Below are 27,828 nucleotides of genomic sequence, written 5' to 3' on the forward strand. Positions count from 1 at the left end.
TGTGAGGTGTGCAGGAGAAGAGGGAGAGGGGAAGAAAAATGTGACGTAATGAAGTTCAATTCTCAATACAATTGATATGAGGATTACATGAATAAAATAATCTGTTAAATAAATCCAAGCCTTCAGTTCACTGGCTGCCACACACACCACTTTTTCTCATTCTTATTCTTCATGGTTGCACATCAGGTTAGAAACAACAGCATTTGATTCGAAATCAGTGGCAGTTCAAGCCTTTTCATCAGCCAACACTCTGAAGATTACCCAATAAAAGAATAATTCATTTAAGGGTAGCCTTGTTTTGCTGTTACTGTTATAATTCCTGGTGTCTAATTAATTTGTTTACATACTCAGCCTTGACTAAAGGTCCACAAAGTTGTTCAACACTTGAACCTAAAATAAAGATATTTACATTAGGTGACAAATTTGAATCTTCGAGTTCCCCTACGCCAATGGGTCAGTATGTCTTCAAGGATGCTTAAATTTATATAACTAAATATATAGTGATTTGGTAAAAGGACTGACATGAGCACTACCTTTAACCTATCAATGGAAGAGACCCAAGAAAACAGTTAAATATTGTTAATGATTCAAGCTTCTGTTAAGCTTGTAAACTTTGTGTTTAGACAAATAGTTTTTAAATAAATATTATTTTGCCCATTTTAAATATATTTACATCCCTCTATTTTGGTCTCTGCTATTTCGTCCTTTATTACATCACTCTGATTGAAGGGATGCGCATGTGTCTTGCTCCTGGGTCCCTACAAATTCCAGTCTTAACTTGGCCAGCAGAACTAAGCAATTATGGATGAATTCTTCCCTCTCCCTATCAGGAAAAGGTTAGACTCTGCTGAGTACTTCCTTTCATAAGGCCAAGATTGGGAATTTGACATATTTGAAGAGCCTAAGGATAAAACTTGTGTCCTATACACAGCACAATGTGTTGTAAGCTCCAATTGGAGCTACTGTACTATACTGCCAATGGATCAAAATACGAGTATAAAAAAAGCCAAGTCATTTAACTGAAAAAAAATACTTCACTCAAAACCCACAGAGAGATGTTCGGAACAGTTTTCCAAGGTCAAATGTTGTCAGCAATTGAGTAGTTTACTCATTCTGCTTCAAGAATTCTGCTCCATGCTAACTTCTGCTGGACTAAGCACTGAAGTATCCACCTGATGTTCCTCACAGATCCAATGTGAAAAGAAGTTGGGCAATTTAAAAAAAACCTTTGTCGTCAAGATGTGAGCAATGCTGGTAAGGCTGTATTTGTTGCCCAGGTAAGTTGGTGAGGCCCACCACTAATTCAACACCATCAGTCTTGCTCAGAAATGCCAAATGATGGCTGACGTGGGAAATGGGAAAATTTATATTGGCCCAACATTTGCGATCGGACGCTTCCCGTGGGCGGATGCCTCCGACCTGTACAATATCTACGCATTTACCTGGTGGCCCGGGAGATATGGAGGCTTGCAATCCTGGGCCTCTCCGGGTACGCGCGGGCAGAGGCCCACGTATCCCAGGGGCGCATGCGGTTCGCAAGCGCCCATGGGATCATGTGGGCCGGCCCAACCAATAAAAGACGGGAATCCCCATTCATACTTATGGGAGTTCCGTGCACATGAAACTCCCATAAGTATGAATGGGGTCGACATTAAAAATACACGAACACATGAAATAAATAAAAATTATACATTTAAAATGCCATTTAATTAAATTTAATTTTTTGAAATGTTTTAATATGTTTTAACAGGGCTAAAAATAAACTTACTTATTGGACAGGGTTTTTAATGTATAAATTAGTGATACATTTTATTTTTCTATTTTTTAAAACTCTTATGCTGATAAAAGCAGACCTTACTCCTGCTTTTACCAGGCGTAAGAATTTCACGGGCATTCAGCGGGTGGAAGTTGGACAAATAGCGCAACTCTCCACCTGCAGAGGCCCTTTTCCCGGGGATGCGGAGGATCTGCCAAGAAGATTCTTGACAGATCGCAATTTCCGGATTTTAGCACATGCGCTTCACCCTCCAGACTTCACCTTCTCCTTCTCCTTCTTCTACTTCTTCTCCTTCTTCTCCACACAGTGGTGTGCAACCCCTACGGGCTCGTACACACCCCTAGGGGTCACAAAATACGGCCCATTGTTACACTTCTGAGATGTATTGTTGCGGTAGAGTAGGAGGAGATTTATTGTGCATATAGCCATGATATATGGCCTGAGTGTGCTTGATGCCTCAGTGGTGCCCAAAATGGATTGTGTTCCATTCCCCTGAACCAACATCCCTCAGCTTATCAAGCAGAAAGTTTGAGGAAAAAAGTAATGTTTAAAAAATATGAATGTTTGCCTCCACTCCGTACCTTTACATAGTGGAATTTATCTTTGGGAAGATATGGATCCATCTGTGCTCACCTCACAGGTTGTAGATGTAGAGCTTTTGACAACACGTTCTACATCATGCTCCAGCTGAGAACTGACTACTGGTTAGACGGGCAGATCAAAATCAGAAACTGCTGTGGCTCAAACTCAAGACAGCATCAGTATCAGACAAACCAACCTATCCAGCCGAATGGATCTTAACTTATTCTGGTGTGATATGATTATTATTGCAGCATGGCTAAAATTAAACTATCAACTGAATACTGATGAGTCAAGACGCACTGACAGACAAATGTCTTTTTGATCCAGATATTCTTGTGTTTAAGTGAAATCGAAACTGATAACAGTCAACTGAAAAATAGAAGTTAAGTAGAATATAGTTCACACATCGGACATCCCATGGCTCCCTTACCTGCTGCACCTATGGTAGTACACTTCTGATACAATGACGTGCGGAGCGTTGGCGTTCTCACATTCAAAGTTCTGATTTTGTCAACTCGGGTATCAAATACCCTCAAGATTTGGTCTTTATCGTCGTCATCATGGCACATTATTTTATTGTCAATGAACGAAGCAAACATTTGTGTTTCAAGGAATCGGGACAAGAATGGCAGGTAAGGCTCAGGCTGATCGGAAAGGAAAGAGGCCTGTGGAAACCGAATACAACAAAAATGACTCAACAACATACAAGCAATTAGAGATAAAAATAATTTTTTTATTCTACAGTTAATGAAAAGCCTGGTGATCTAAACTTTGTCTGGGGGTGCCACGGTCTACTTATAATATAGCTAGCATGCACCAGGTGAATGAATGCCTGTGTTGCAATGCAATGTCTGTATGCTTAAATGAATTGACCTCGTTGTTGTGGGTAGCATCAGTTCCTGGAATACTGCAACAAAAATCACTACTTTTGACGCCGTTAGCTGCCATAACTGGAACTTTTACCCAGCAGTTTTAATGATTAGTGTTGCACATAGGGAGTCAAGATCAAGTGCAGTATTCAGGTCAAGCAGAGTTAGAGTGCAGGGGCACAATTGGGGGAGGATGAAGAGAGGAGGGAAGCCAGGATGAAAAATACCTCAGTGGGATGCAGTGCTGGGGTCTCAGCAGCGGTGGAAGTTGGGCCACAATGTGTGGCAACATCAGGAGTATGTGACAGGACAGTGAAGGAAGGAAGCAGACTGAAGAATCACAAGGGGTAGAAAGGGCCTTGGTTTAACATCTCACCCAAGAACCAGCACCTCCAATAGGGCAGCACTCCCACAGTACTACACTGAAGTGTCAGCCTTGATTATGTGAAGTCTCTGAAGTAGGGCTTGAACTAACACCCTTCTGACTCGGAGGCAGGAGTGCTACTACTCAGCCAAGGCTGCTACTCTAATACAGGTGACATTTATTTTTCAATCATACAACCTCTACATATAATAATAACACCACTGTGTGGGACAGGAATGTTGTAACATCCTTAGCATTGAAAGCTCATCACAGCGCCAGCTACAGGTGTAACTGGTACTATGGCACTATAAGGAAGCTTCATATGAAAGTTTTTGATAAAATGTGCACTTCATGTACTGAATTTAATACACAATAAATGTATTTGGCTGATAAGGTGGTTAACAGACACTTAAAAAGGTACTTAAACGTGTGATATAAATGCAAGTTCTTCCTTTTAGGATAAATTTTCTAATCTAGCCTCCAATCAGGCACGAGTTGGTGACATGTAACAAGCACCCCGCAACCCCTACTCCACTGATGTGCCGACATGTCCTTAAATTCCTGGCACAGATTCATTTACATAACATAGGTGAGCTTCTATCTGGGGAGGGCCTGGCATCATCAGCTTGCTGCACTGGGGAGGGGAAGGAAAGAGTTGCTTACCATTGGCGATGGATAAAATTGGAGACATTGTGTATATATCAGTCTTTGCAAAACCAGCTCAAAAAACTCAGTGGGTGGCGCAATAAATGTGGAGGCAGGAAATTGGGTCTTTGGCCATGGGTAGAGCAGTGCGACACTGAAAACCGCCTGTTTGAAGATTGGTGAAGAGCTCTTGCATGAATGGAGGAGGGTAGCCCAATTTGTCACTCCAGAGCATCCTCTCCACAGGATGATTGCAGCATGCTTGAAAGGTGGCAGAGGGGAGAACTTGAGGGCACAGCTGACCATTACTGCTACTGGCAGTGCCACCCAATGTTGCATGCTAGCTGTAGGTATTCTTGCAGCAGTTGGCACAGCTTTAAGTGCTTTCCTGGTGATTCAGAGTGTCTGCAGGTAGAGCTCCTCTGATAAATCCAGGTAGGTGTGCCTCTAGCTGTAAATGCAGATGTGAGGGTGCTACTGCTTGGGTGCGTCTGCCTCTGCTGTAGTCATACCTGGTTGGCATCCTTCCTCTTCTTCCAAAAAGCAGAAGTAATATTGCAGATGTTTAAAAGAAAAAGGAAGTGTCAAAACACCTGGCCTCAAAGCCTCCTGAGCAACTGAGTGTTGACAAAGGGGGAAAGGTACAGAAATTAACAAAAGTAGCTTGAAAATACAGAAATAAATCTTTTTACAAGTCTTAATTAAAAGGTCCCTGTCATGGAATTCTCTCAACGTGAGACACCACCTTCAGAAGAAGAGTGATAAGGACTGGAAAACAGGAGAAAAATGGAGGATCAAGAAAATCTGTTAAAGATGCAACACCATGACATCTTCAACAAAAAAACTTGTATGCATCCCTTCAGCCTCCACTTAAGAGGTATTCAGCAAACAGCAAACAATGTATCTTTAGTGTTTAACTTACCTTATCAAAGTTCTGCATCTGTTCCCGGTTGCTGAACCAGGATTCCTTGTCCTGGTTTGGCTGAATTACAAACACCTCATAATCTGCAAACATCTGAGTAAAGCGATTGGCAAAGATTTCCCTGATCTGAATGTTAAGCTGATGAATCTTCAGCTCTTCCTCATCACAATGAACCTTTAAATCTTTGTTACTTCCAGCTTCCACCCTCACTTCCAACTGCAACAATAAAACAGACAACGGGTCAATCATTCCTTACAGTTCAACACACTGTGGGGGTCGGGGGGGGGGGGAAATCCCTGAAGCTGCCTCAGCTTCACTGCTCAAGGTATTTAGCTACTGATTGTTTTGATGCAAGATTGCTGTTCATTTACTGAACACACACAGTAGAATTTCTGATTCTTCCAAACATTATGTACAACTTACAACCATACTACATCTAGTTGTTGTGTCTGTGTATAATAAGACACAGACTGCAGGAGAACGGTACAACAGGTGTTTACTCAACGTGGCTCACAGTTGAACTGATCTGTGCAGATTACTACTCTGTGCTATATACAGGTGTGGTCACTGCCGGTACTGCAGTATACATGAGCTGTAAAAGATAGTTCCCCCCCTTAAAAAGGTATATACATTACAATTCCTCCCCTTTTAGATTAACAGTACCATAACACTCATTTAACAATTAAATATCAAACTAATTACAATTAACACTTTTAACATGCAACATTAGCTGAAAATAGTCTATTTATATATTCAGTCTTTGGGGAGGCTTCCTGATCCTTTCTGGATAGCGCCTTTCCCGAGTGTCTTGCTCTTGGTGCGGAGGCGATTCTGGCCCCCTGTCGTCGGTTGGTTCATCAGCTTCCGATGCTACTGTTTCTGGGGTAGATGCGACCTGTACGTCGGGTTCATCACCAGGTACGTATGGGCGAGGCATGGGGTTGACTTGTTCCTGTGACTCTAGGATCTGGTCAGCATGGCGTCTCACGATGCTCTCCCCAACGTCCACTGTGGACATTAGTGGGCCCTGCCGTGTGCATATCGTTCCTGGCTGCCATTTTTCTGTTCGGTAGTCGCGGGCCAAGACTGCTTGCCCTACATTGAAGCTCCTTGTTGGCTTCTCATGGATGTGCTGGAATTGCTTACTCTCAACATCTCTTCGTACGTTTGGTCTGAGCAAATCCAGGCAAGATCTTAACCTTCGGTTAAAGCACATCATGGCTGGGGCCTGGTTGGTGACTGCATGTGTCGCATTCCGGTAGGCGAACAGGAAATTGTCCACCTTGTGCTGCAGCGGAATGTTGTCATTGTACATAGCCTTTGTTGCCTTCTTAAAGGTTTGTACGAACCGCTCAGCCAATCCATTTGTGGCTGGATGATACGGGGCGGATGTGTAATGCCTTACCCCTTTCTTTTTCAAGAACCTCCGGAACTCTTCGGACACAAACTGTGGTCCGTTGTCAGAGCAAATCTGTTCTGGCAAGCCATTCCTGGCAAAAATGGTCCATAGGACTGCAATAGTTTTCTCCGTGGTGGTGGAGGACATTTTGATGACCTCAGGCCATTCCGAGTGCACATCCACGGCTATTAAAAACATTGAGTCCATGAATGGACCAGCAAAATCAATATGCACCCGTTGCCATGGAGATGAGGGCCACTCCCATGGGTGTAGAGGGGCCTGTGGTGGTGCATTTTGGACTTTCTGGCATCCTGAGCAGCTCTTGGTCAGGTCCTCGATTTGTTTATCGATTCCCGGCCACCACACATAAGCCCTGGCTAGGCTTTTCATTTTTACCCCTCCCAGATGACCCTCATGAAGCTCATTGAGCACTCTATCCCTTAACTTGGGTGGAATTACCACTCGGGATCCACACATCAAGGTCCCCCGGCACACTGACAGCTGTTCTCTCCTTGTCGAGAATGCTGGCAAAAGTGAGTCGCCATGTGCTGGCCATCCCTTCACCGTCAAATCATATACCCGAGACAGTTTCGGGTCATTTCAGGTTTCCTTTTTGATACAAGCGTTAGTTACCGGTAGGTATTCAACTATAGTCGAATGGAATATTTCGACAGGATCCACTGCTGGTGCTTCCTCCGCAGTAGGCAGTAGCAGGCGTGATAGCCCATCAGCATTTCCATGCTGTTTCGTGCCCTTATATTCAATCTCATAGTGGTGCGCCCCTAGAAAAAGTGACCATCTTTGTAGTCGTTGCGCAGTCATCACCGGAACGCCCTTCTTCGGATTAAAAATGGAGACAAGAGGCTGGTGATCAGTCAGCAAGGTGAATTTCTGCCCGTGCAGATAGTGATTGAACTTTTTCACTCCCCACACTAGGCTGAGGGCCTCTCTGTCAATCTGGGCGTAGTTACGCTCGGCTGAGGTTAGTGATCGTGACGCAAAGGCTATTGGCCTCTCTGAGCCATCCGAGAATTTCTGCGACAGCACCGCTCCAATGCCGTAGGGTGACGCATCACATGCCAACCAAATTGGTAATGCCGGGTTGTAATGGGCCAATACCTCTTTCGATGTGATTAGTGTTTTGCTCTTCTGGAAAGCTCGTCTACATTCGTCACTCCACTTCCATGGCACTCCAGTTTGCAGTAGGGTGTTCAGTGGGTGTAGTATTGTAGACAAATTTGGCAAGAACTTATGGTAGCAGTTTACCAGCCCGAGGAACGACCTCAGTTGTGACACATTTTCCGGTGCTGGAGCCTTGACTACTGCCTCAATCTTCTCTGGGGACTTATGTAACCCCTCTTTATCAATAACGTGGCCACAATAAGAGATCTGTTTTCTAAAAAACTCGCATTTGGGGCGGTTAGCTCAAAGCCCATATTACTGCAATCTAGTGAGCACCTGCTCCAGGTTGGCAAGGTGATCACTGTCATTTTCGCCCGTGACCAGGATGTCGTCCAAATAACACTGGGTCCCTGGGATCCCTTGCAGGACTTGTTCCATTGCCCTCTGCCAAATAGCCGGAGCTGATGCTACCCCGAATACCAGCCGGTTGTATTGGTAGAGACATTTATGGGTGTTGATCGTGAGGTATTTTTTTGATGCTTCTTCTACCTCCATTTGCATATACGCCTGGGCCAGATCAATCTTAGCGTTTCCCTCCAGATAGCGAGGCGAAAATATCTTCAATCTGCGGAAGTGGATATTGTACAGTGTGAAGGACCGGGTTCACTTTTACCTTAAAGTCCCCACAGATGCGAACCTTCCTTGGTTCCCCAGGCATGCTGCTCAATGACTTTTTCATCACAGGGACGATGGGTGTAGCCCACTCGCTCCAGTCTACCTTGGACAGTACACCTGAACGTTCCAGACTCTCCAGCTCTGCTTCGACGACTGGGCGGATCGCATAAGGTACCGGTCTGGCCTTAAAAAATTTTGGGCTTGCGTTTTCTTCAATTTTAATCATCGCTGTCATGCCTTTTAGTGTTCAGAGTCCTTGCTGGAACACTTCTTTCGCGTCAGTTAGGATCTTTGACAGTTGCCCGGGTGTGACGTCGTCATCCTTTTTGTCAGCCACAGTCAGTGCCTGTATGGAATGCCAATCCAGTTGTATTTTCCAGATCCATTCACGTCCCAGTAATGGTGGTCCTCCATCTTGCAATACATACAGGTCTAGTTTTGGTGTTTCCTTACCGTTATATATAACGGTCACCCTTATTTTTCCTTTGGGGTAGACCTTTTGCCCCGTGTACATCTTCAAAATAATTTTTGTGTCTCTCAAGGGTATGTGTGAGAATAGCCGCTCGTAGTCCCGTCGGTTTATGACTGTTAGGGCTGATCCTGTGTCCAATTCCATCTTTACCTGGACTCCTGCTATCTTGAGAGTGACCCAAATGGTTCGGTGATCCTCCGTTGTGATCACATTATGTAGTTTCAGACAACTCAGTTCCCTGCTTTCGGAGTCGTTATCACTCTTTTGTTCGTCTGAACTATTCTCCGTCATCTTATGTGCCTTCTTGTACTTTCCTTTGGTAGGTTTCTTATTGCTGGGTTTTTTTCCCGACCTGCAGACTCGTGCTATGTGTCCTACTTTTCCACACTGTCTGCACACTTTGTCTTTGAACCAGCAATCATTCTGGTCGTGTGTTGTTCTGCCGCAGCGATAGCACTTCTCTGTTCCATATGACATTTCGTTTGTGCCATATTCTTGCGGTCTCTGTTGTGTCTCTGCAGCGCCTCGTGCTGCTGCTTCATATGATACCGCAATGCTGAAAGCCTTTTCCAGCGTAAGGTCCTTTTCAGATAAAAGCCGTTTCTGGGTTCCTTCACTTTGAAGCCCACACACAAACTTGTCTCTTAAGGTATCTGCCAGTCCCGCTCCAAACTGGCAGTGTTTCGATAGTTTGCGCAGTTCTGTTAAATAATCAGCATTGCTTTCATCCTTATGCTGGTTCCGTTTGTGAAACTTGAATCTTTCTGCTATCAGCAGCAGTGTGGGATTTAAATGTTCCTGTAGTATCGTTGCTATGTCTTCAAAACTCTTTTCCATTGGCTTCGTTGGGGTTACTAGATTTCGTAATAAACCATACGTCTTTGCACCCATTAAATGTAACAATACCGACGCTTTCTTGTCATCTGACACCTCATTTGCCTTGCAGTATGTGGTAAACCACTTTTACCGTTCACTATCGTTACACTATAGTTATCACTGTTAGATCGTTTCCCTATAGTTATCACTGTTCACATTGTTGTATCACTGTACGAGGTCGCCTCTTGTCACGCTGCTATACCTGGGCTGACCACTGCCGACTCCGCTCATGGCTCCACCTACCTGCCCAGGTATAAAGGTGGTCGACTGGCTGGTATTCCTCCTTCTTGGATCCGATCACCCATGAGGGTGGGCTCTGTTATTTAGTCAATAAAAACCTATAGTTACTTTCTTAACTCGTCGCTTTTCATTGGACGAATTGATAGGTATATCACAGTATACCTCTATTCGTTCGACATATGTAGTCTAATCTTCGACTTCATTGTCAAACGCGGTGATACTGCCACTCTTCGGCATTTTGGGTGTGGTTTGAAATGGCGTCTCCCAATGGCTTAAAATGGCGTCTCCCGCGCTTTCCTTCCTCCCCCGCTGCTGCCAACACCGCTCCCGGCGGTTCTCGTGGCAATGGCGGCGCCCTGTAGGTTTCGCGCGCTTCTCCTGCGCTGCTGCCAACGCCGCTCTCGGCGGTCCTCGTGGCAATGGCAGCGCCTCGCGGGTTTCTGCGCGTCTCTCTCTTCGACGCTGCTCGGCCCCTGAACACCGGCTGCGCCCTGTGCGCTCTGCCCTCTCTCTCTCTCCCTCTCTCCCCCGTCGACGCTGCTCGGCCCTTTGCTGTGCCGCTCGGTCGGGCTCTGGCCCGCCGCTGTCCGGGAAGGGTCTGCGCACTACCTGTTGCCAGCCCGTTTTGCTGGACCACCTCGACTGGAAAACCAAGCCTGGCTCTCGACAGCCTCCCCCGCAATTCTCGAGTCTCTGCTGGATGACTGGGCGGTTGCCCACGGTCGACGCCCGAGTCTCTGGCCTTGACCTCCAATCCACTGATCTCCAGGAACGAATCCCCAGGAGGTGATGCAGAGTTGCAGGTAGGTTCGAACTTGCCTTGTCGCCAATGTTGTGTCTGTGTATAATAAGACACAGACTGCAGGAGAACGGTACAACAGGTGTTTACTCAACGTGGCTCACACTGGAACTGATCTGTACAGATTACTACTCAGTGCTATATACAGGTGTGGTCACTGCCGGTACTGCAGTATACATGAGCTGTAAAAGATAGTTCCCCCCTTAAAGGTATATACATTACGCTAGTGGAAAAAAAGGGCTCCCAATGAGGACAAACGTTCAATCTGGATTAAACAGATAGCTTTTAGCCAAAGTCTATTTCATAACACTAATCAGGACATCACACAACTATTTGAACTAATGTAGAATGTTATCTGCTTACTGTTGAGACTACTTTTATCCAAAAAATTTAATGTACAGAGCTTGTGACTTAGAATACATTCACTATTTTAAAAAAAGTATTCTATGCACTTTGAACTTAGTAAAATAAGCAATAACAGAACTAAATCAAATTCATATGAAAGGAATAAGATGAAACAAGATCCAGACTATTATATGAAATAACAGCAGCTGAAAAATCCATTTTATTCAACCAACAATGTATAGTGTAGTCAGAATGAAGAATTAATTCTAACATAATAGCAAATCTGATACCACAGTAGAAGCCACGCAGAGTTCAATGCTTTGCAATTAGTTACACTTTTTTATATACAGCTGCCAAGTATATGTGAAATTATCTATTTCTTTGGCAGCTTTTAATTAAATGCTTTGTTCACCTCCCAGCGAATGCAGCAGGCTGGAATTAAGAAAAACATATTCATAATAGAAACTGCGGATCTTCCAGTGCAATAGGAGTTCAACCCATTCATGTTCAAACACCTGCACTGAATACAATTTACAGCCTATGATTGTGATTCATTTTCTTATTGATTAGATGGCAGGGTAAAATATGTACCCGTAAGAAAATTCATTGGCTCAAAAATCAAGTTGAACAATGGCTTGCTCAGAAAATTAGGCATTTCCATTAAAGTGAAAGTTGAGGCTCCAAATTCCACATCCTAACTGCTTTTTGTTCTCCACAATCTTCGTCTCTCTCTATTTCCGCCACCCACCCCCCACCCCCAATGATCCCAAAGGGGCCAACTTATGCCAAGATATAGCATCATGAGCACCAATCACCCTCTGGCACCTCACTCGCCAATCTTCATGTATGAATCTAGACAGCAAGTGTTGGCTGGTTCAATTGTGTGGGGGGGGGGGGGGGGGGGAGGGAGGAATCAGAGCCAAGCTGTCTCACACGCACAAAACTTTCAAGAAGGGTTACTGGATAGCAATGAGGAACACAAACTGTTGATTTTCTTCTCCCAAACTAAAGGACATCGAGGTCAATTATATCACTCCCACTATTGCCCCAGCTTTGATCCACTGACTCAGGGCCATGCCTGTGATTATACTGGTCTGTATGATTCAGTTCTACAATAAGCAGCGCATGTTCTAACTGAGGCAATAGGGGAAAATAAACTTTAGAAAAAGGACTTCCCAGTAACCTTTGTCACCCAGATGATGACATTATAAAGCTATTTATTAGCTAAACTGTATGGCGGGAGGGGGGGGGGGTGGAGGAGGGCAATGTTAAAGGCCTTTTAAATTACATATAGTAATATTTTTGTGGCAAAAAGAGTTTAGGCATTAACTAAAGTAGCAGTGTCGTCTGCTACTTAACAGCAATTCTGTTCTATCAAGAAATATACCTTATTTAAAAAATAAGACAGAATTTCTTCATCTGTCAAAAAGCTATTCATGAACTCGCTAAAGCCATTATTGGCCAATAATTGTCCATCTTCTTATTGCAACACAGGAGTTCCTCAAGAAAGCATGCTTCATCCAAACTCTTTCTCGTCGTCTTCAATGGCCTAGTGATACTGCTCCGTTCACTGATGAAAGGGGGTGGGAGTCTTGCATTTATAATTAAACCTTCCGATTTAAGTTTTACTTTATTTTCCTACATTTGGGTAAAAAACAGTTGAAATCATTTGCAAGTAAATCTGTTTTTTTTTTTAGTTTTCATTAGCAACAGTTTTGGAAGGAAATAAAACATTTAAATAATAAGCACAACTGTCTTCACAACGTACAATGCTAAAAGGATGCGGTATACATAATTAGCACCATCCTCAATGCCTCCTCTCCCATAACGCTCCCACTTTTAAATAACACGATTTGAATAAATTATCAAACTAAATCTTCTGAAGTGACAACAGAGGAAATAAATTTGACAGTGGTCAATACTGCTGGCAAACCAACGTTGTAATAAATTTAAAGATAAATTTCTCCAACCTCCTTTACAATGAAAGATTAGATTAATCATTGATTTTTCCCCAGTTATCTGGCTCACCGTAATTGGCTAGTAATTGGTTTGAGAAATATTCATTAGGAAATATATTAAACAATATATTAAAGCTGCATGGCGTGTTAGACTGAGAATTAGTTGATTTTAACCTATGTAAATAAACAAACAATAAAGATGTCCCTTCCATCATTTTCTTGAAAGAGCATAAATCAAAGAACAGGATTTTAACAAAATATTGAGGTGATTTTCACATGACCAAGTATGGCAGAATCACTGTAGTGGAAATTAATTGATTGAGCTTTGATTTTGAAATTCTCAAGTTCACCCTATAATTTTTCTTCAAAAATAGTTTTGGGGATTTTGTTAATGACTCCATTTCATTTTGTCCAATTTCATGGAGTCTAGGGGCAGGATTTTCATTGGGCCGTGGAGGCGGGATTGGAGGCGTGTGGGGGGTTAAAATCTCGAAATCGGGGGGCACGAACCCATCCCGCCTCCATGCCAGTTTCAAAGGAGGCGGGTACCCGACCCGCACTGGGACCCACCTCCCTGAGGCGGGAAGGGGAATAGTGCCATTTAACTGCCTGTTAACAGGTAGTTAACAGGCCATTTTTAGCCTAATCCCTATTTTTATTGCTGAAGTGTGGGATTCCCGACGGCTCCAAACCACGCCAAGTTAGGGAGGCAGGCCGTCGGGCTGAAAGACTTGGAGGGTTCGAGATGTCCGGTGTTCAGGTGAGTGATGGGTGCATGACTGCAGAGGTAAGTGTGTTTGGTGTGTGTAAAGTGTTTAAAGAGGTTTTACTTACATTTACTTACCTTTGCAGCCTTCCTTCCTTCAGGTCTCGGGAGTCCCACATCTCACCGGCACAGAAAGCAGAATGGCCGCGAGCTGTCAAAAGTTGCAGCATTCAGCTTTCTGTTCTGGAGAGATCTCTAAATCAGCCTACGAGGAAGGAATTAACTTAGTGTACAGATTGTCAGTGTTTGACAGCTTCAAGCAGCTGTCAAACGCTGATATTTCATCTGTCAAAAACTTTTGACAGATGAAATGTCAATCTGTGACATCACCTGTTGCCGGGTGGCCCTTAATTGGCCTGCTGAGCCCGCTAGGCGGGTTCAACAAGGTCAATCAAGTGAAAATCGCGTGGGTTGGCCACAACTCGATGGAGGCGGGACTACAACCCCGAAAGTTGTAGTCCCGCCTCCTCAATCAAAATCCAGCCCTACACCATCAATTATAATCTTTTAACTTTGACATGCCTTAAATTTTTCTTTTATTATTTAACTGGTTTGGAAGATCACAATTAAAGCCATATCCTGCTCAGAACCAAACTTTTTTTTAACCAAGCAGTTAATCCACAGACTTTAAACTCTGAGGTCCACAGCTGCATTCCTGTACCAAAATCCTCAAATGTAACAAGATTCAAGGTCTTGTCAGTTCCAAGAATAGCTTCAATAAAGTTTACCTATTTATTGAATTCTATTTTATAGTCCTAACCTTAAGAAATTTTCACATCAGGATTTACCTGAAAAATGAGATGGGCAGGCTGCTCCATTAGGTCTAAATCAAATTACCCATTTTTCTCCTGCAATATCATTGTTACAATTCAGGCTGAAAACTGTTCATTTACCTATTCTACATTAAATAAATTGACCCTTGGTTTATAGCCTGAGTCTTGATCTGATAGAGTGTATGTTTATTCCGCCCACTGACGAAAGGATAATCTCATGGCAGGCCATGCTACATTCCAATCGGCTGTCATGCAGTGGCAAAGGTTCTCTGCTCAATCCCTGGGTCTCACTATTATTTATGTAGAAAATGAGCAGTAAAGACACACTCCAGAACATATAGGACACAAGGTTGATGATACTAAACCAGAGTAGAATATCTTGCATGGTATCCAAAAACACAACAGTCTGATAACCTGTTGAGACAGCCATCAAAGGCTTGGTACAATGATACATATATCAGACTAAATGTGGGAAAATCAGAGCTCAAAGCAGCACACAGTATTTCAACTGCAGCCTAACCAAGGTCTTGTACAAGTTAAACATTAAACTTTTGTGTTCTATGATTCTAGTTACAAAACTAACCTTTTAATGGCCTTATTTACATGTACTGTAACCTTTACAAGAACTTGCATTTATACAGTGCCTTTAACACAGAAAAATGTGTCGAAGTGCTTCAGTGCCGCAAGGGGAAAACCATGACCTGTGTCTCTGCACACCAAGGCCCTTCTGCTCCTCTATCGTGGTCAGCCTTGGCTCAGTGGTAGCACTCTCACCTGTGTCAGTAGGTCGTGGGTTTAAGCCCCACTCCAGCGACTTGAACACATCATCTAGGGAGTGCTGCACTTAGAGGTGCCGTCTTTTGAATGAGACGTTAAACAGATGTCCCATCTGCTCTCTCAGGTGGGTGCAAGAGATCCCAATGCACTATTCAATGAAGAGCAGGAGAGTTGTCCTGTAGTTGTGTCCAGTATTTATCGTTCAATCAACATCACCAAATGCAGATCATCTGGTCATTTATCTCATTACTGTTTATGGGAGCTTGTTGTGCGCAATTTGGCTGTCGCATTTCCTCACATTATAACAGTGATTAGACTTCAAAAGTAATTCAATACCTCTGAAGCACTTTGGGCATCCTGAGATCATGAAAGGGGCTGCATAAACGCAAGTTCTTTATTTCATCCTTTACTCCATTTAATATAATAAAATAAATAAAACAAAAAAGATGACTCAACCGTGGCTAACAAGGGAAATTAGGGGTAGCATAAGATCCAAGGAGAGGACATATAAATTGGCCAGAAAAAGCAGCAAACCTGAGGATTGGGAGCAGTTTAGGATTCAGCAAAGGAGGACAAAGGGATTAATTAAGAGGGGGGAAATAGAGTATGAGAGTAAGCTTGCAGGGAACATAAAAATTGACTGTAAAAGCTTTTATAGATATGTGAAGAGAAAAAGATTAGTGAAGTCAAGCATAGGTTCCTTGCAGTCAGAATCAGGGGAATTTATAATGGGGAACAAAGAAATGGCTGGCCAACTAAATACATACTTTGGTTCTGTCTACACAAAGGAGGACACAAATAACCTCCCAGAGATGTCGGGGAACATGGGGTCTAATGAGAGGGAGAAACTGAATGAAATCAGTATTTGTAAGGAAATGGTGTTAGGGAAATTGACAGGATTGAAGGCCGATAAATCCCCAGGGCCTGATAATCTACATCCTAGGGTAGTTAAGGAAGTGGCCCTAGAAATAGTAGATGCATTGCTGGTCATCCTCCAAAATTCTGTACACTCTTGAACAGTTCCCATGGATTAGAGGGTAGCTAATGTTACCCCACTATTCAAAAATAGCAGTAAAGAGAAAACATGGAATTATAGACCGGTAAGCCTGACATCGGTAGTGGGGAAAATGCTAGAGTCCATTATAAAAGATGTTATAGCAGAGCACTTGGAAAACAGTGACAGGATCGGACAAAGTCAACATGGATTTACAAAAGGTAAATCGTGCTCGACTAATCTACTGGAATTTTTTGAGGATGTAACTGGTAGAATAGATAAGGGAGAACCAGTGGATGTGATGTATTTGGACTTTCAGAAGGCTTTCGATAAGGTCCCGCATAAGAGATTAGCATGTAAAGTTAAAGCACATGGGATTGGGGGTAAGGTACTGACTTGGATAGAGAACTGGTTGGCAGACAGGAAGCAAAGAGTTGGAATAAACGGGTCTTTTTCCGAGTGGCAGGCAGTGACTAGTGGGGTACTGCAGGGATCGGTGCCAAGACCCCAGCTATTCACAATATATATTAATGATCTAGACGAGGGAACTAGATATATCTCCAAGTTTGCAGACGACACAAAGCTGGGTGAGCGTGTGTGCGTGAGGAGGATGCAGAGAAACTCCAGGATGATTTGGACAGGTTGGGTAATTGGGCAGATGCAGTATAATGTGGATAAATGCGAGGTTATCCACTTTGGTGGCAAAACAGGAAGGCAGATTATTATCTGAACGGCAATAGATTGGGAGAAGGGGAAGTGCAACGAGACCTGGGTGTCCTTGTGCACCAGTCGCTGAAGGTAAGCATGCAGGTGCAGCAGGCGGTTAAGAAGGCAAATGGTATGTTGGCCTTCGTAGCGAGAGGGTTTGAGTACAGGAACAAGGATGTCTTGCTGCAGTTGTACAGGGCCTTGGTGAGACCACACCTTGAATATTGTGTGCAGTTTTGGTCGCCTTATCTGAGGAAAGATGTTCTTGCCATGGAGGGAGTGCAGCGAAGATTCACCAGACTGATACCTGGGATGGCAGGAATGACGTATGAGGAGAGATTGGGTCGATTGGGCTTATACTCGCTGGAGTTTAGAAGAATGAGAGGGGATCTCATTGAAACTTATAAAATTCTAACAGGACTGGACAGACTAGATGCAGGAAGGATGTTCCCAATGGCGGGGGAGTCCAGAACCAGGGGTCACAGTCTAAAAATAAGGGGTTCGCCATTTAGGACAGAGATGAGGAGGAATTTCTTCACCCAGAGAGTGGTGAACCTGTGGAATTCTCTACCACAGAAGGCAGTTGAGGCCAATTCATTAAATATATTCAAGAAGGAGTTAGATATATTTCTTAAGGCTAAAGGAATCAAGGGATATGGGGAGAGAGCAGGGACAGGGTACTGAATTTGGATGATCAGCTATGCTCTCATTAAATGGCGGAGCAGGCTCGAGGGGCCGAATGGCCTACTCCTGCTCCTATCTTCTATGTTTCTATATCTTGCCATTCAAGGTGTATTTACTTTCCTTAATTCCAATGACTGCACATTTTTTCTACTTTGAACTACATCCATCGGCAAATCCAGTTAGCGTACCTATGTCCTCCTGAAAAATTGCGATAAAACTTCCATTCTACCTGTCTATGCCTATTTACATACACAACTGAAGAACAACAAGGCCTCAGGAGCAGATGGAATCCCTGCCGAGGCACTAAAGCATGGCGGAGAAGCATTACTGGCATGAATTCATGAACTAATTTCTCTTATCTGGAAGGAGGAGAGCATGCCAGGGGATCTCAGAGACGCCGTAATTGTGACCATCTTCAAGAAAGGTGACAAGTTCGATTGCGGTAATTACAGAGGAGTTTCCCTGCTGTCTGCCACAGGGAAAGTCATCGCAAGAATCCTCCTCAATCGCCTTCTCCCAGTGGCCGAAGAGCTTCTCCCAGAGTCGCAATGCGGATTCTGCCCACTAAGGGGCACAATGGACATGGTCTTCACCGCACGTCAATTACAAGAGAAATGCAAGGAACAGCACCAACCGCTGTACATGGCCTTCTTTGACCTCACAAGGGCCTTCGACACTGTCAACCGTGAAGGATTATGGAGTGTCCTCCTCAAATTCGGCTGCCCTCAAAAGGTTGTCACCATCCTCCGCCTGCTCCACGATGACATGCAAGCCGTGATCCTGACCAACGGTTCCACCACAGACCCAATTCACGTACGAACCGGGGTCAAGCAAGGCTGTGTCATCGCACCAACGCTCTTCTCGATCTTCCTTGCTGAAATGCTCCATCTCATCCTCAGTAAGCTCCCCACCGGAGTGGAGCTAATTTACAGAACAAACAGGAAACTGTTCAACCTCCGTCGCCTCCAGTTCAGATCCAAGGTCGTCCCATCCTGTGTCGTCGAATTACAGTATGCAGACGACGCTTGCGTCTGCGCTCACTCTGAGGTCAAACTCCAAACCTTCGTCAACATCTTCACTGAAGCATATCAGAGCATGGGCCTTACACTAAACATCCGTAAAACAAAGGTCCTCTACCAACCTGCCCCCGCCACACAGTACTGCCCCCCGATTATCAAAATCCACGACAAGGCCTTGGACAATGTGGACCACTTTCCATATCTCAGGAGCCTACGGTCAACAAGGGCAGACGTCGACGACGAAGTTCAACACCGCCTTCAGTGTGCCAGTGCAGCCTTCGGTTGCCTGAGGAAGAGTGTGTTTGAAGACCAGGACCTCAAACCCAGCACTAAGCTCATGGTCTACAGAACAGCAGTGATACCCGCCCTGCTGTATGCCTCAGAGACATGGACCATGTTCAGCAGGCACCTCAAAGCACTGGAGAGGTACCACCAACGCTGCCTCCACAAGATCCTACAAATCCATTGGCAGGATAGGCGCATCAACATCAGTGTTCTTGCTCAGGCCAACATCCTCAGCATCGAAGCTTTGACCACGCTCAATCAGCTCCGATGGACGGGTCACAATGTCCGCATGCCCGATATGAGACACTCAAAACAAGCGCTCTACTTGGAACTCCGACACGGCAAGAGAGCCCCAGGTGGGCAGAGGAAATGCTTAAAGGACACCCTCAAAGCCTCCTTGAAAAAGTGCAACATCCCCACCGACACCTGGGAATCCCTGGCCCAAGACCGCACAAAGTGGAGGAGAAGCATCCGGGAAGGCGCCGAACACCTCGAGTCTCTTCGCTGGGAGCAAGCGGAAGCGCCAAGCGCAAGGAGCACACATCAACCCAAGCACCCCACCCACCCGCCCCTTCAACCACCGTCTGCCCCACCTGTGACAGAGACTGCAGGTCCCGCATTGGACTCATCAGTCACCTGAAAACTCATTTTTAATGTGGAAGCAAGTCATCCTCGGTTCCGAGGGACTGCCTAAGAAATTACAACTTCAGAGAAGAAACTCAAAGACACTCTGCATCTGTGGAGAAAACAGACAAGTTAACGTTTCAGGTATGGAAGGGTCCACATGTGAAACATTCACTTGTCTGTTCCCTCCACAGATGCTGCCTGGCCTCCTGAGTGTTTTTTTTTTTAAAAGCAATTTCTGTTTTTGTTTTAGATTTCCAGAATTTTTCTTTTTAGAATCATAGAATGATACAGCATAGAGGGAGGCCATTTGGCCCATCGTGCCTGTGCCGGCTCTTTGATAGAGCTATCCAGTTAATCCCACTCCCTCGCTCTTTCCCCAAAGTCCTGTAAGTTATTTCCCCTTCAAGTATTTATACAGTTCTCTTTTAAACGTTACTAATTAATTTGCTTCCACCACCCTTTCAGGCAGTGCATTCCCGATCACAACTCATTGTGTAAAAAAATGTTTCCTCATGTCGCCTCTGGTCCTTTTGCCAATCACCTTAGGTCTGTCTCCTCTGGTTATCGATCCTTCTGCCACTGAAAACAGTTTCTCATTATTTACTCTATCGAAATTATTCATGATTTTGGACACCTAGATCAAATCTCCTCTTAACCTTCTCTGCTCTGTTCAAAGACTCACATAACTTCGAGCCAGGTAATGTGTGTATTTCAATTGGCCAACCTGTGCTCAGTCACAGCAACAACCAAAATTTTCAACTCACTGCGACACTCACCAGCTGCAAAATCCCAGAAAGAAAAATTAAAACAGCGTCTATTCCAATTTGAAACCTGACAGATCTTAGATCTGTTGTCATCACATCAAGTCAGAGTGAAGTTTTCACAGATTGCCGAAAACACCACAAAGCTAATCATCATATACACATGCTGATTTGATTAAAAACGCAACAAGCTAGATTTCTTTAATATACAATTTCATACTCTCAAAATAGCAGTCAAATGGGTGGGTGGCAGGGGGTGGGGGGGGGGGGGGGAGGGAGAAAAAAAAAGCTTAAAGTTGGGTGGTCTGACTCCAGTTTGTAACTACAAATTTCATGACATTGACTGACTTGAAATAAATAGAACACCTCAAAATGCAAAGCTTTCATTACTATAGACATTGGTGGGGTCCATAAACTTACATGGCAAAATAAATTAAATGAAACAAAAACGTATGCCTATTGCCAGTGCACCTTTTCTCAATGGCTTTAATGTAATCCACTAAAGACAGTAAAAAAAAATTAACACCTGTAAATCCTTTCTTTCCTCACCCCTCAAAACATTTTTGCATTCTTATCAGTATGGGAGGAATTAAAAATAGTTTTCAAGACAGAAGAAAAACAAAAACAAGCATTTCTGTATCAAAGAAATCATTATTATATTTTTCAGATGAATATATCCAAGGATGAGGCCGTTCATCCTAGTGCATTTTAATGCCTCCTCAGAACTGCAATGATCTTCACAGCCATCATTGGGAGACAACTTCAAACTGTGCCGTATAACCCTAAATAAATTAAAAACTAACCTTCGCCAAACTGACACCAGTCCTTTTGACAAGGGCCTGCAACCGTGCCATGGTCTCATTTTCCTTTAGCAATTCATATGTGCTCAGTGCTGGTCCGGCTACATTTCCATTTTTCTTATCGCAGACCACATCGCTCCCTTTAAAATTCTTCAGCTTAGAGGCACTTTCACTGCAGTGCAGGTTCCCTTCAGGTGGAATCCCAAATGCCATTAGGATCTCAGAGATTTCTTGAATGAATTCTAGTTTATTTGGAAACTGTGGCAAGTCTTCTGGCAGTTCAATAAAATGGTTGTCTATATCCACAAAGCACAGATTTGCCTGAAATTGTTAAATATATATTTAGAAAGATTTAAAGTTGCGTTTCTGTCAGAAAGGCACACATTTATAATGCTACTAGCATTAAGCAACAAAAAACGACACATGCCATCAGTCCCTCTCCCAGTGTAGACAAAGGAACAGATCAGTAAGGTTTTATGGCTGGTTCCTGGTCTGTGACGCGTTCGTCAACAATGGGCCTCCAGCTCCTTGAGCTTGAATTCCGACAATAAACAGACATATTTTAAAATCAGCCAGAGTTTACATTTCTTTCATGACACAGTGACCCTGCTGGAAGCATTCAAGACTGTTGGGTAAAACAGGATCAGGCTTTGATAGAACATATGGTCAGCCAAAATACTCATCATTCAGGCTCGTATGAAAATTGGTAAGTTAAGTACACTCTACGCTAACATGCGTCATTACCTTAATGAGGAGGAATAAAGGGAGAAAACTGGATTAGAAATAAAGACAATTCTACTACAATGTTCACCAGCTCTAGCAACCACCATGATCCAAAGAGTGTGAATCACAGTTGTATTGGGCATATCAACTTACCTGACCACATTTGCCAAGCTTTATTTGTTTTTCAGCTAGTCCACCATCTTGGGGAAGTGAGGAAACCGAGAAGGAGTTGCATCCTACATTTTCATAGCCTACAACCACTGACCCATGAAGAAAATCTGCTTAAAAATAGCAGACCATAATGGGACCAAAAAGCCACAATCTGCCTCTGCCGCTTTAACAATGGCAAATTGGGACGACTTCTGTGTCACGGTTACATGCCTAACCCCATTGGGTCCCCAGGCTCCACTGAAAACTGTCAACTACAGAATAAGTAGAAAGAGGTACTCTTGTATTTAAATAGCAACATTAACTTTCTGAATAAGCCAATTACTTTTTCACTTTACAAAAGCAAAAATCAATTCTTACCAGCCACCTCCCCCCTTTAATCGAAGAGATATAATTGTTTTCAAGTAGAACAACAACAACTTGTATTTATATAGCACCTTTAACATAGTAAAATGTCCCAAGGCGCTTCACAGGAGTATTAAAAGACAAAAAATTTGACACTGAGCCACATAAGGGGAAACTAGGGCAGGTGACCAAAAGCTTGGTCAAAGAGACAGGTTTTAAGGAGCATCTTAAAGGAGGAAAGAGAGGTGGAGGTTTAGGCAGGAAATTACAGAGCTTAGGGCCTAGGCAACAGAAGGCACAGCCACCAATGGTTGAGCGATTATAATCAGGGATGCTCAAGGAGGGCAGAATTAGAGGAATGCAGATATCTCAGGGAGTTGTGGGGCTGGAGGAGATTACAGTGATAGGGAGGGGCGAGGCCATGGAGGAATTTGAAAACATGGATGAGAATTTTGAAATCGAGGCGTTGCTTAACTAGGAGCCAATGTAGGCCAGCGAGCACAGGGGCAATGGGTGAACAGGACTTGGTGCGAGTAAGGACATGGGCAGCCGAGTTTTGGATGACCTCAAGTTTACGTAGGGTAGAATGTGGGAGGCCAGCTAGGAGTGCGTTGGAATAGTCAAGCCTAGAGGTAACAAAGGCATGGATGAGGGTTTCAGCAGCGGATGAGCTGAGGCAAGGGCGGAGACAGGCGATGTTATGGAGTGGAAATAGGCGGTCTTAGTTATGCCGTGGATGTGTGATTGGAAGCTCATTTCAGGGTCAAATATGACACCAGGGTTGCGAACAGTCTGGTTCAGCCTCAGACAGATGTTAGGGAGAGGGATGGAGTCAGTGGCTAGGGAACAGAGTTTGTGGTGGGGACCAAAAACAACGGCTTCGGTCTTCCCAATAGTCCCTACAGAAAAGGATGCAACAATGTGTTAGGTAATAAAACATTTTTGTCCTGGGTCAAACACAACACTATTGCACAAAGCTCAAGTACCCTGATCAAGAATGTCTGGCACTCATGTAGTGTTACTTGCAGCACAAATTTCTGCTATTTTCCCCACAGTTGTTTAAACATTCCTATCTATGTGGAAAAACATTCGTACACTTTCTTTCTTCTTGCTGTATAAATTGAAACATCAAACAACATTGCTCTGTAATAACATCTAAGCTTATGCAGAGAACAGCAGCTATTAGAGATTCCTCAACAGATAGGTGATTATTTGGCCAAATAATCACCTATGTTGAAGAGCTTTATTCAGCCAGCAAATCAGCTTCATGCCAAGAACAAAATATACCATGGCAGACAAAGAAACACCATTCTGTACAACTTCCAACAGTCTAACTTTCCTTCCGCATGTACCACTTGGCACAGGAGACATGGCTGGAATTTTTTTAAGTTTTCAGAAGCGAGTGAAAAATCCATTTGTTGCTTCAAATTCATTGAGCATTTTCCTGCCAATTGCATTGTTTGCAGGTGTCTCTGTTATTCCCTTGCATTCCCCCAACCCTCAGCACACTATAATTAACTAAAGCCTCTTAAAGTAGCAAACTAAACCCTTATTCAGTAAAAAACATTCATACTGCTGACACAATTAAATAATTAGTCAAATACATTTGACCTAAATTCAGTCCCTGGTTAAGTCCCATTCTGCCACATCCAGTCGTGAATGGTGGTGGACAATTAAACTACTAATAGGGGGAGGCGGCTCCATGAATATCCCCATCCTCAATGATGGTGGAGCCCAGCACGTGAGTGCAAAAAACAAGGCTGAAGCGTTTGCAACCATCTTAAGCCAGAAGTGCCGAGTGCATGATCCATATCGGCCTCCTCCTGAGGTCCCCACCATCACAGAAGCCAGTCTTCAGCCAATTCAATTCACTCCATGTGATATCGAAAAACGGCTGAGTGCACTGAATACAGCAAAGGCTGTTGTGCTGAAGACTTATGCTCCAGAATTAGCCGAGCCTCTAGCCAAGCTATTCCAGTGCAGCTACAACACTGGCATCTACCCGGCAATGTGAAAAACTGCCCAGGTATGTCCTGTCCACAAAAAGCAGGACAAATCCAATTCGGCCAATTACCGCCCCATCAGTCCACTCTCAATCATCAGCAAAGTGATGGAAGGTGTTCTCGACAGTGCTATCAAGCAGCACTTACTCACCAATAACCTGCTCACCAATGCTCAACTGGGTTTCACCAGGACCACTCGGCTCCAGACCTCATTACAGTCTTAGTCCAAACGGACAAAAGAGCTGAATTTCAGAGGTGAGGTGAGGTGAGAGTGACTGCCTTTGACATCAAGGCAGTATTTGACCAAGTGTGGCATCAAGGAGCTTGAGTAAAATTGAAGTCAATGGGAATCAGGGTGAAAAATCTCTACTGGCTGGAGTCATACCTAGCACAAAGGAAGATGGGAGTGATGGTTGGAGGTCATATCTCAGCCACAGGACATCGCTGCAGGAGTTTCTCAGGGCAGTGTCCTAGGCCCAAACATCTTCAGCTGCTTCATCGATGACCTTCCCTCCAACATAAGGTCAGAAATGGGGATGTTCGCTGATGACTGCACAGTCTTCAGTTCCATTCGCAACTCCTCAGATAATGAAGCAGTCCACTCTGCAACAAGACCTGGACGACATTCAGGCTTGGGCTGATAAGTGGAAAGTAACATTCGCACCACACAAGTGCCAGGCAATGACTATCTCTAACAAACGAGAGTCTAACCACCACCCCTTGACATTCAACGGCATTACCATCGCCGAATCCCCACTATCAACATCCTGGGGGTCACCATTGACTTGAAAATTAACTGGACCAGCCACATAAATACTGTGGCAACAAGAGCAGGTCAGAGGCTAGGTATTCTGTGGCAAGTGTCTCACCTCCCGACTCCCCAAAGCCTTTCCACCATCTACAAGGCACAAGTCAGGAGTGTGATGGAATACTCTCCATGTGCCTGGATGAGTGCAGCTCCAACAACACTCAAGAAGCTCGACACCATCCAGGACAAAGCAGCCTGCTTGACTGGCACCCCATCCAATACCTTAAACATTCACTCCCTCCACCACTGGCGTACCGTAGCTGCAGTGTGTAGCATCTACAAGATGCACTGCAGCAACTCGCCAAGGCTTCTTAGGCAGCACCTCCCAAACCCGCAACCTCTTCCACCTAGAAGGACAAGAGCAGCAGGCGCATGGGAACACCACCACCTCCAAGTTCACCTCCAAGTCACACACCATTCCTTCATCGCCACTGGGTCAAAATCCTGGAACTCCCTCCCTGACAACACTGTGGGAGTACCTTCACCACACCGACTGCAGCAGTTCAAGAAGGCGGCTCACCACCACCTTCTCAAGGGCAATTAGAGATGGGCAATAAATGCTGGCCTTGCCAGCGATGCCCACATCCCATGAACGAATAAAAAAAAAAAAATTGGGAAGCAAATTACATACTAGATTTTATTGTAGACCCTTAAACTCTTTTATTGAAAGTCTACATTCCAAGATGCTTGACCAAGGCATAATCCAAAAAGTGAACACTGAGTGAAAGGCTTCATAATATGAGGAAAGAGGTGGGTTTTACAGAAGGTCTTAATAGCTCAGAGGGATTTAGGGAGGGAATTGCAGAGTATGAGGCCTAGGTAGTTGAGGTGTACGGTTCTAGAGTTACAGAGTTTGTAGGGGTGTTGTAGGCCTGGAGGAGGTTAGAGAAAGGGGAATTAAACGCAAGGATTACTGTGCGATCAGGTTGATGGCTTCTGCAGAGAATCAGCAGGCAGGTGCTTCACCAACCTGTTTCCATTTTTATTTTAATCAAATGCCTCATGTAATTTCGGTACAATTTCCTGTACTTCATCACCAACCTGTTATTGCCACCTCTCTTCTTTCTTTTTCCTTGCATTTTTTCTTCCCTTCTCTTGCTCCCATTTTTAATTTTTTGCCATGACTTGTGCACTCCCTTTCCCTTTGACTCATCTCTCCTTTCCTACAGTTCTAGTCTGTCTCTGCCAGATTTTTTCCCGTTGACGTATTTTCTCTGCTACAATTTCCCCCCTCTTTTTTTTTTAAACAAACTCACTCTACTGCCACTTTTTCCCATTTCAGTCTATCTACATTACAGATTTTTCCTCCGCTCCTTTATTACATTCCGCTTTATACTCTAGTCTGTATCTGTCTGTAGTTTATTTTTCCCTTCTTTCTACCTGCACTCATCACGCTGTCATGTGGTGGGTAGTGGAGCAGGGATTGTGCTGCCTCATTGGATAGCCACATGAAAAAGCATGTGGGCCACTAGAGCAGTCGGAGTGTCAACAGTCAGTCTGTATTAATGGACAAATAGCATGTCCTCATGTGCAAAAATAAACTTTGCACAGATCTCCAGGTGCCAGAACAGCAGGGCAACAGGCTGCAGACACTGTTGCACTAAGAACAGGTTCTGGCAGGCTAAATGTTAATAAATATATATTTTAAAACTACCATAGACAAGAAACTGGCTCGACTGGAAAGGCCAGGAGAAAGAAAATGTTATTAAAAAAGGTATCAGGATATCAACAGATTCACAACTCCTCAGATAATGAAGCAGTCCTTGCTCACATGCAACAAGACCTGGACGACGTTCATGCTTGGGCTGATAAGTGGCAGGTAACATTCGCGCCACAGAAGTACCAGGCAATGACTAAACCCAACAAGCAAGAGTCTAACCACCGCCCCTTGACATTCAACGGCATTACCATCGCCAAATCCCCCACTAATCAACATCCTGGGGGTCACCATTGACCAGAACCTTAACTGGACCAGCCACATAAATACTGTGGCAACAAGAGCAGGTCAGAGGCTGGGTATTCTGCGGCGAGTGTCTCACCTCCTGACTCCCCAAAGCCTTTCCACCATCTACAAGGCACAAGTCAGGAGTGTGATGGAATACTCTCCACTTGCCTGGATGAGTGCAGCTCCAACAACACTCAAAAAGCTCGACACCACCCAGGACAAAGCAGCCCACTTGATTGGCACCCCATCTACCACCTTAAACATTCATTCTCTCCACTACCGGCATACCGTGGCTGCAGTGTGTACCATCTACAAGATGCACTGCAGCAACTCGCCAAGGCTTCTTCGGCAGCACCTCCCAAACCCGCGACCTCTTCCACCTAGAAGGACAAGGGCAGCAGGCGCATGGGAACACCATCATCACCAAGTTCTCCTCCAAGTCACACACCATCCTGACTTAGAAATATATTGCCAATCCTTCATCGTCGCTGGGTCAAAATCCTGGAACTCCCTACCTAACAGCACTGTGGGAGTACCTTCACCACACGGACTGCAGCAGTTCAAGAAGTCGGTTCACCACCACCTTCTCAAGGGTAA

At 44.3% G+C, this 27,828-nt stretch overlaps 1 protein-coding gene across 5 annotated transcripts in view; it reads right to left on the reverse strand.

Annotated features, from left to right (window-relative positions):
- The window catches only part of LOC147107010 (DENN domain-containing protein 5A-like), a 239,324-nt gene that overhangs the window by 96,726 nt on the left and 114,770 nt on the right, over nucleotides 1-27,828 (reverse strand). For 4 of the 5 annotated variants that reach the window (XM_086007963.1, XM_086007965.1, XM_086007964.1 and 1 more), the window contains exons 6-8: nucleotides 21,243-21,560; nucleotides 5,160-5,375; nucleotides 2,790-3,024 (exon numbers count right to left, since the gene is read on the reverse strand). In XM_086007963.1, the coding sequence (XP_085864089.1) occupies nucleotides 2,790-3,024; nucleotides 5,160-5,375; nucleotides 21,243-21,560 (769 nt within the window). The remainder of the gene's footprint in view (nucleotides 1-2,789; nucleotides 3,025-5,159; nucleotides 5,376-21,242; nucleotides 21,561-27,828) is intronic. The other variant, XM_086007967.1, reaches the window with a different exon arrangement.

Source organism: Somniosus microcephalus, chromosome 15, assembly GCF_052327205.1.
Source record: "Somniosus microcephalus isolate GS21.2 chromosome 15, FLI_Smic_1.0, whole genome shotgun sequence".
Lineage (NCBI taxonomy): Eukaryota > Metazoa > Chordata > Chondrichthyes > Squaliformes > Somniosidae > Somniosus > Somniosus microcephalus.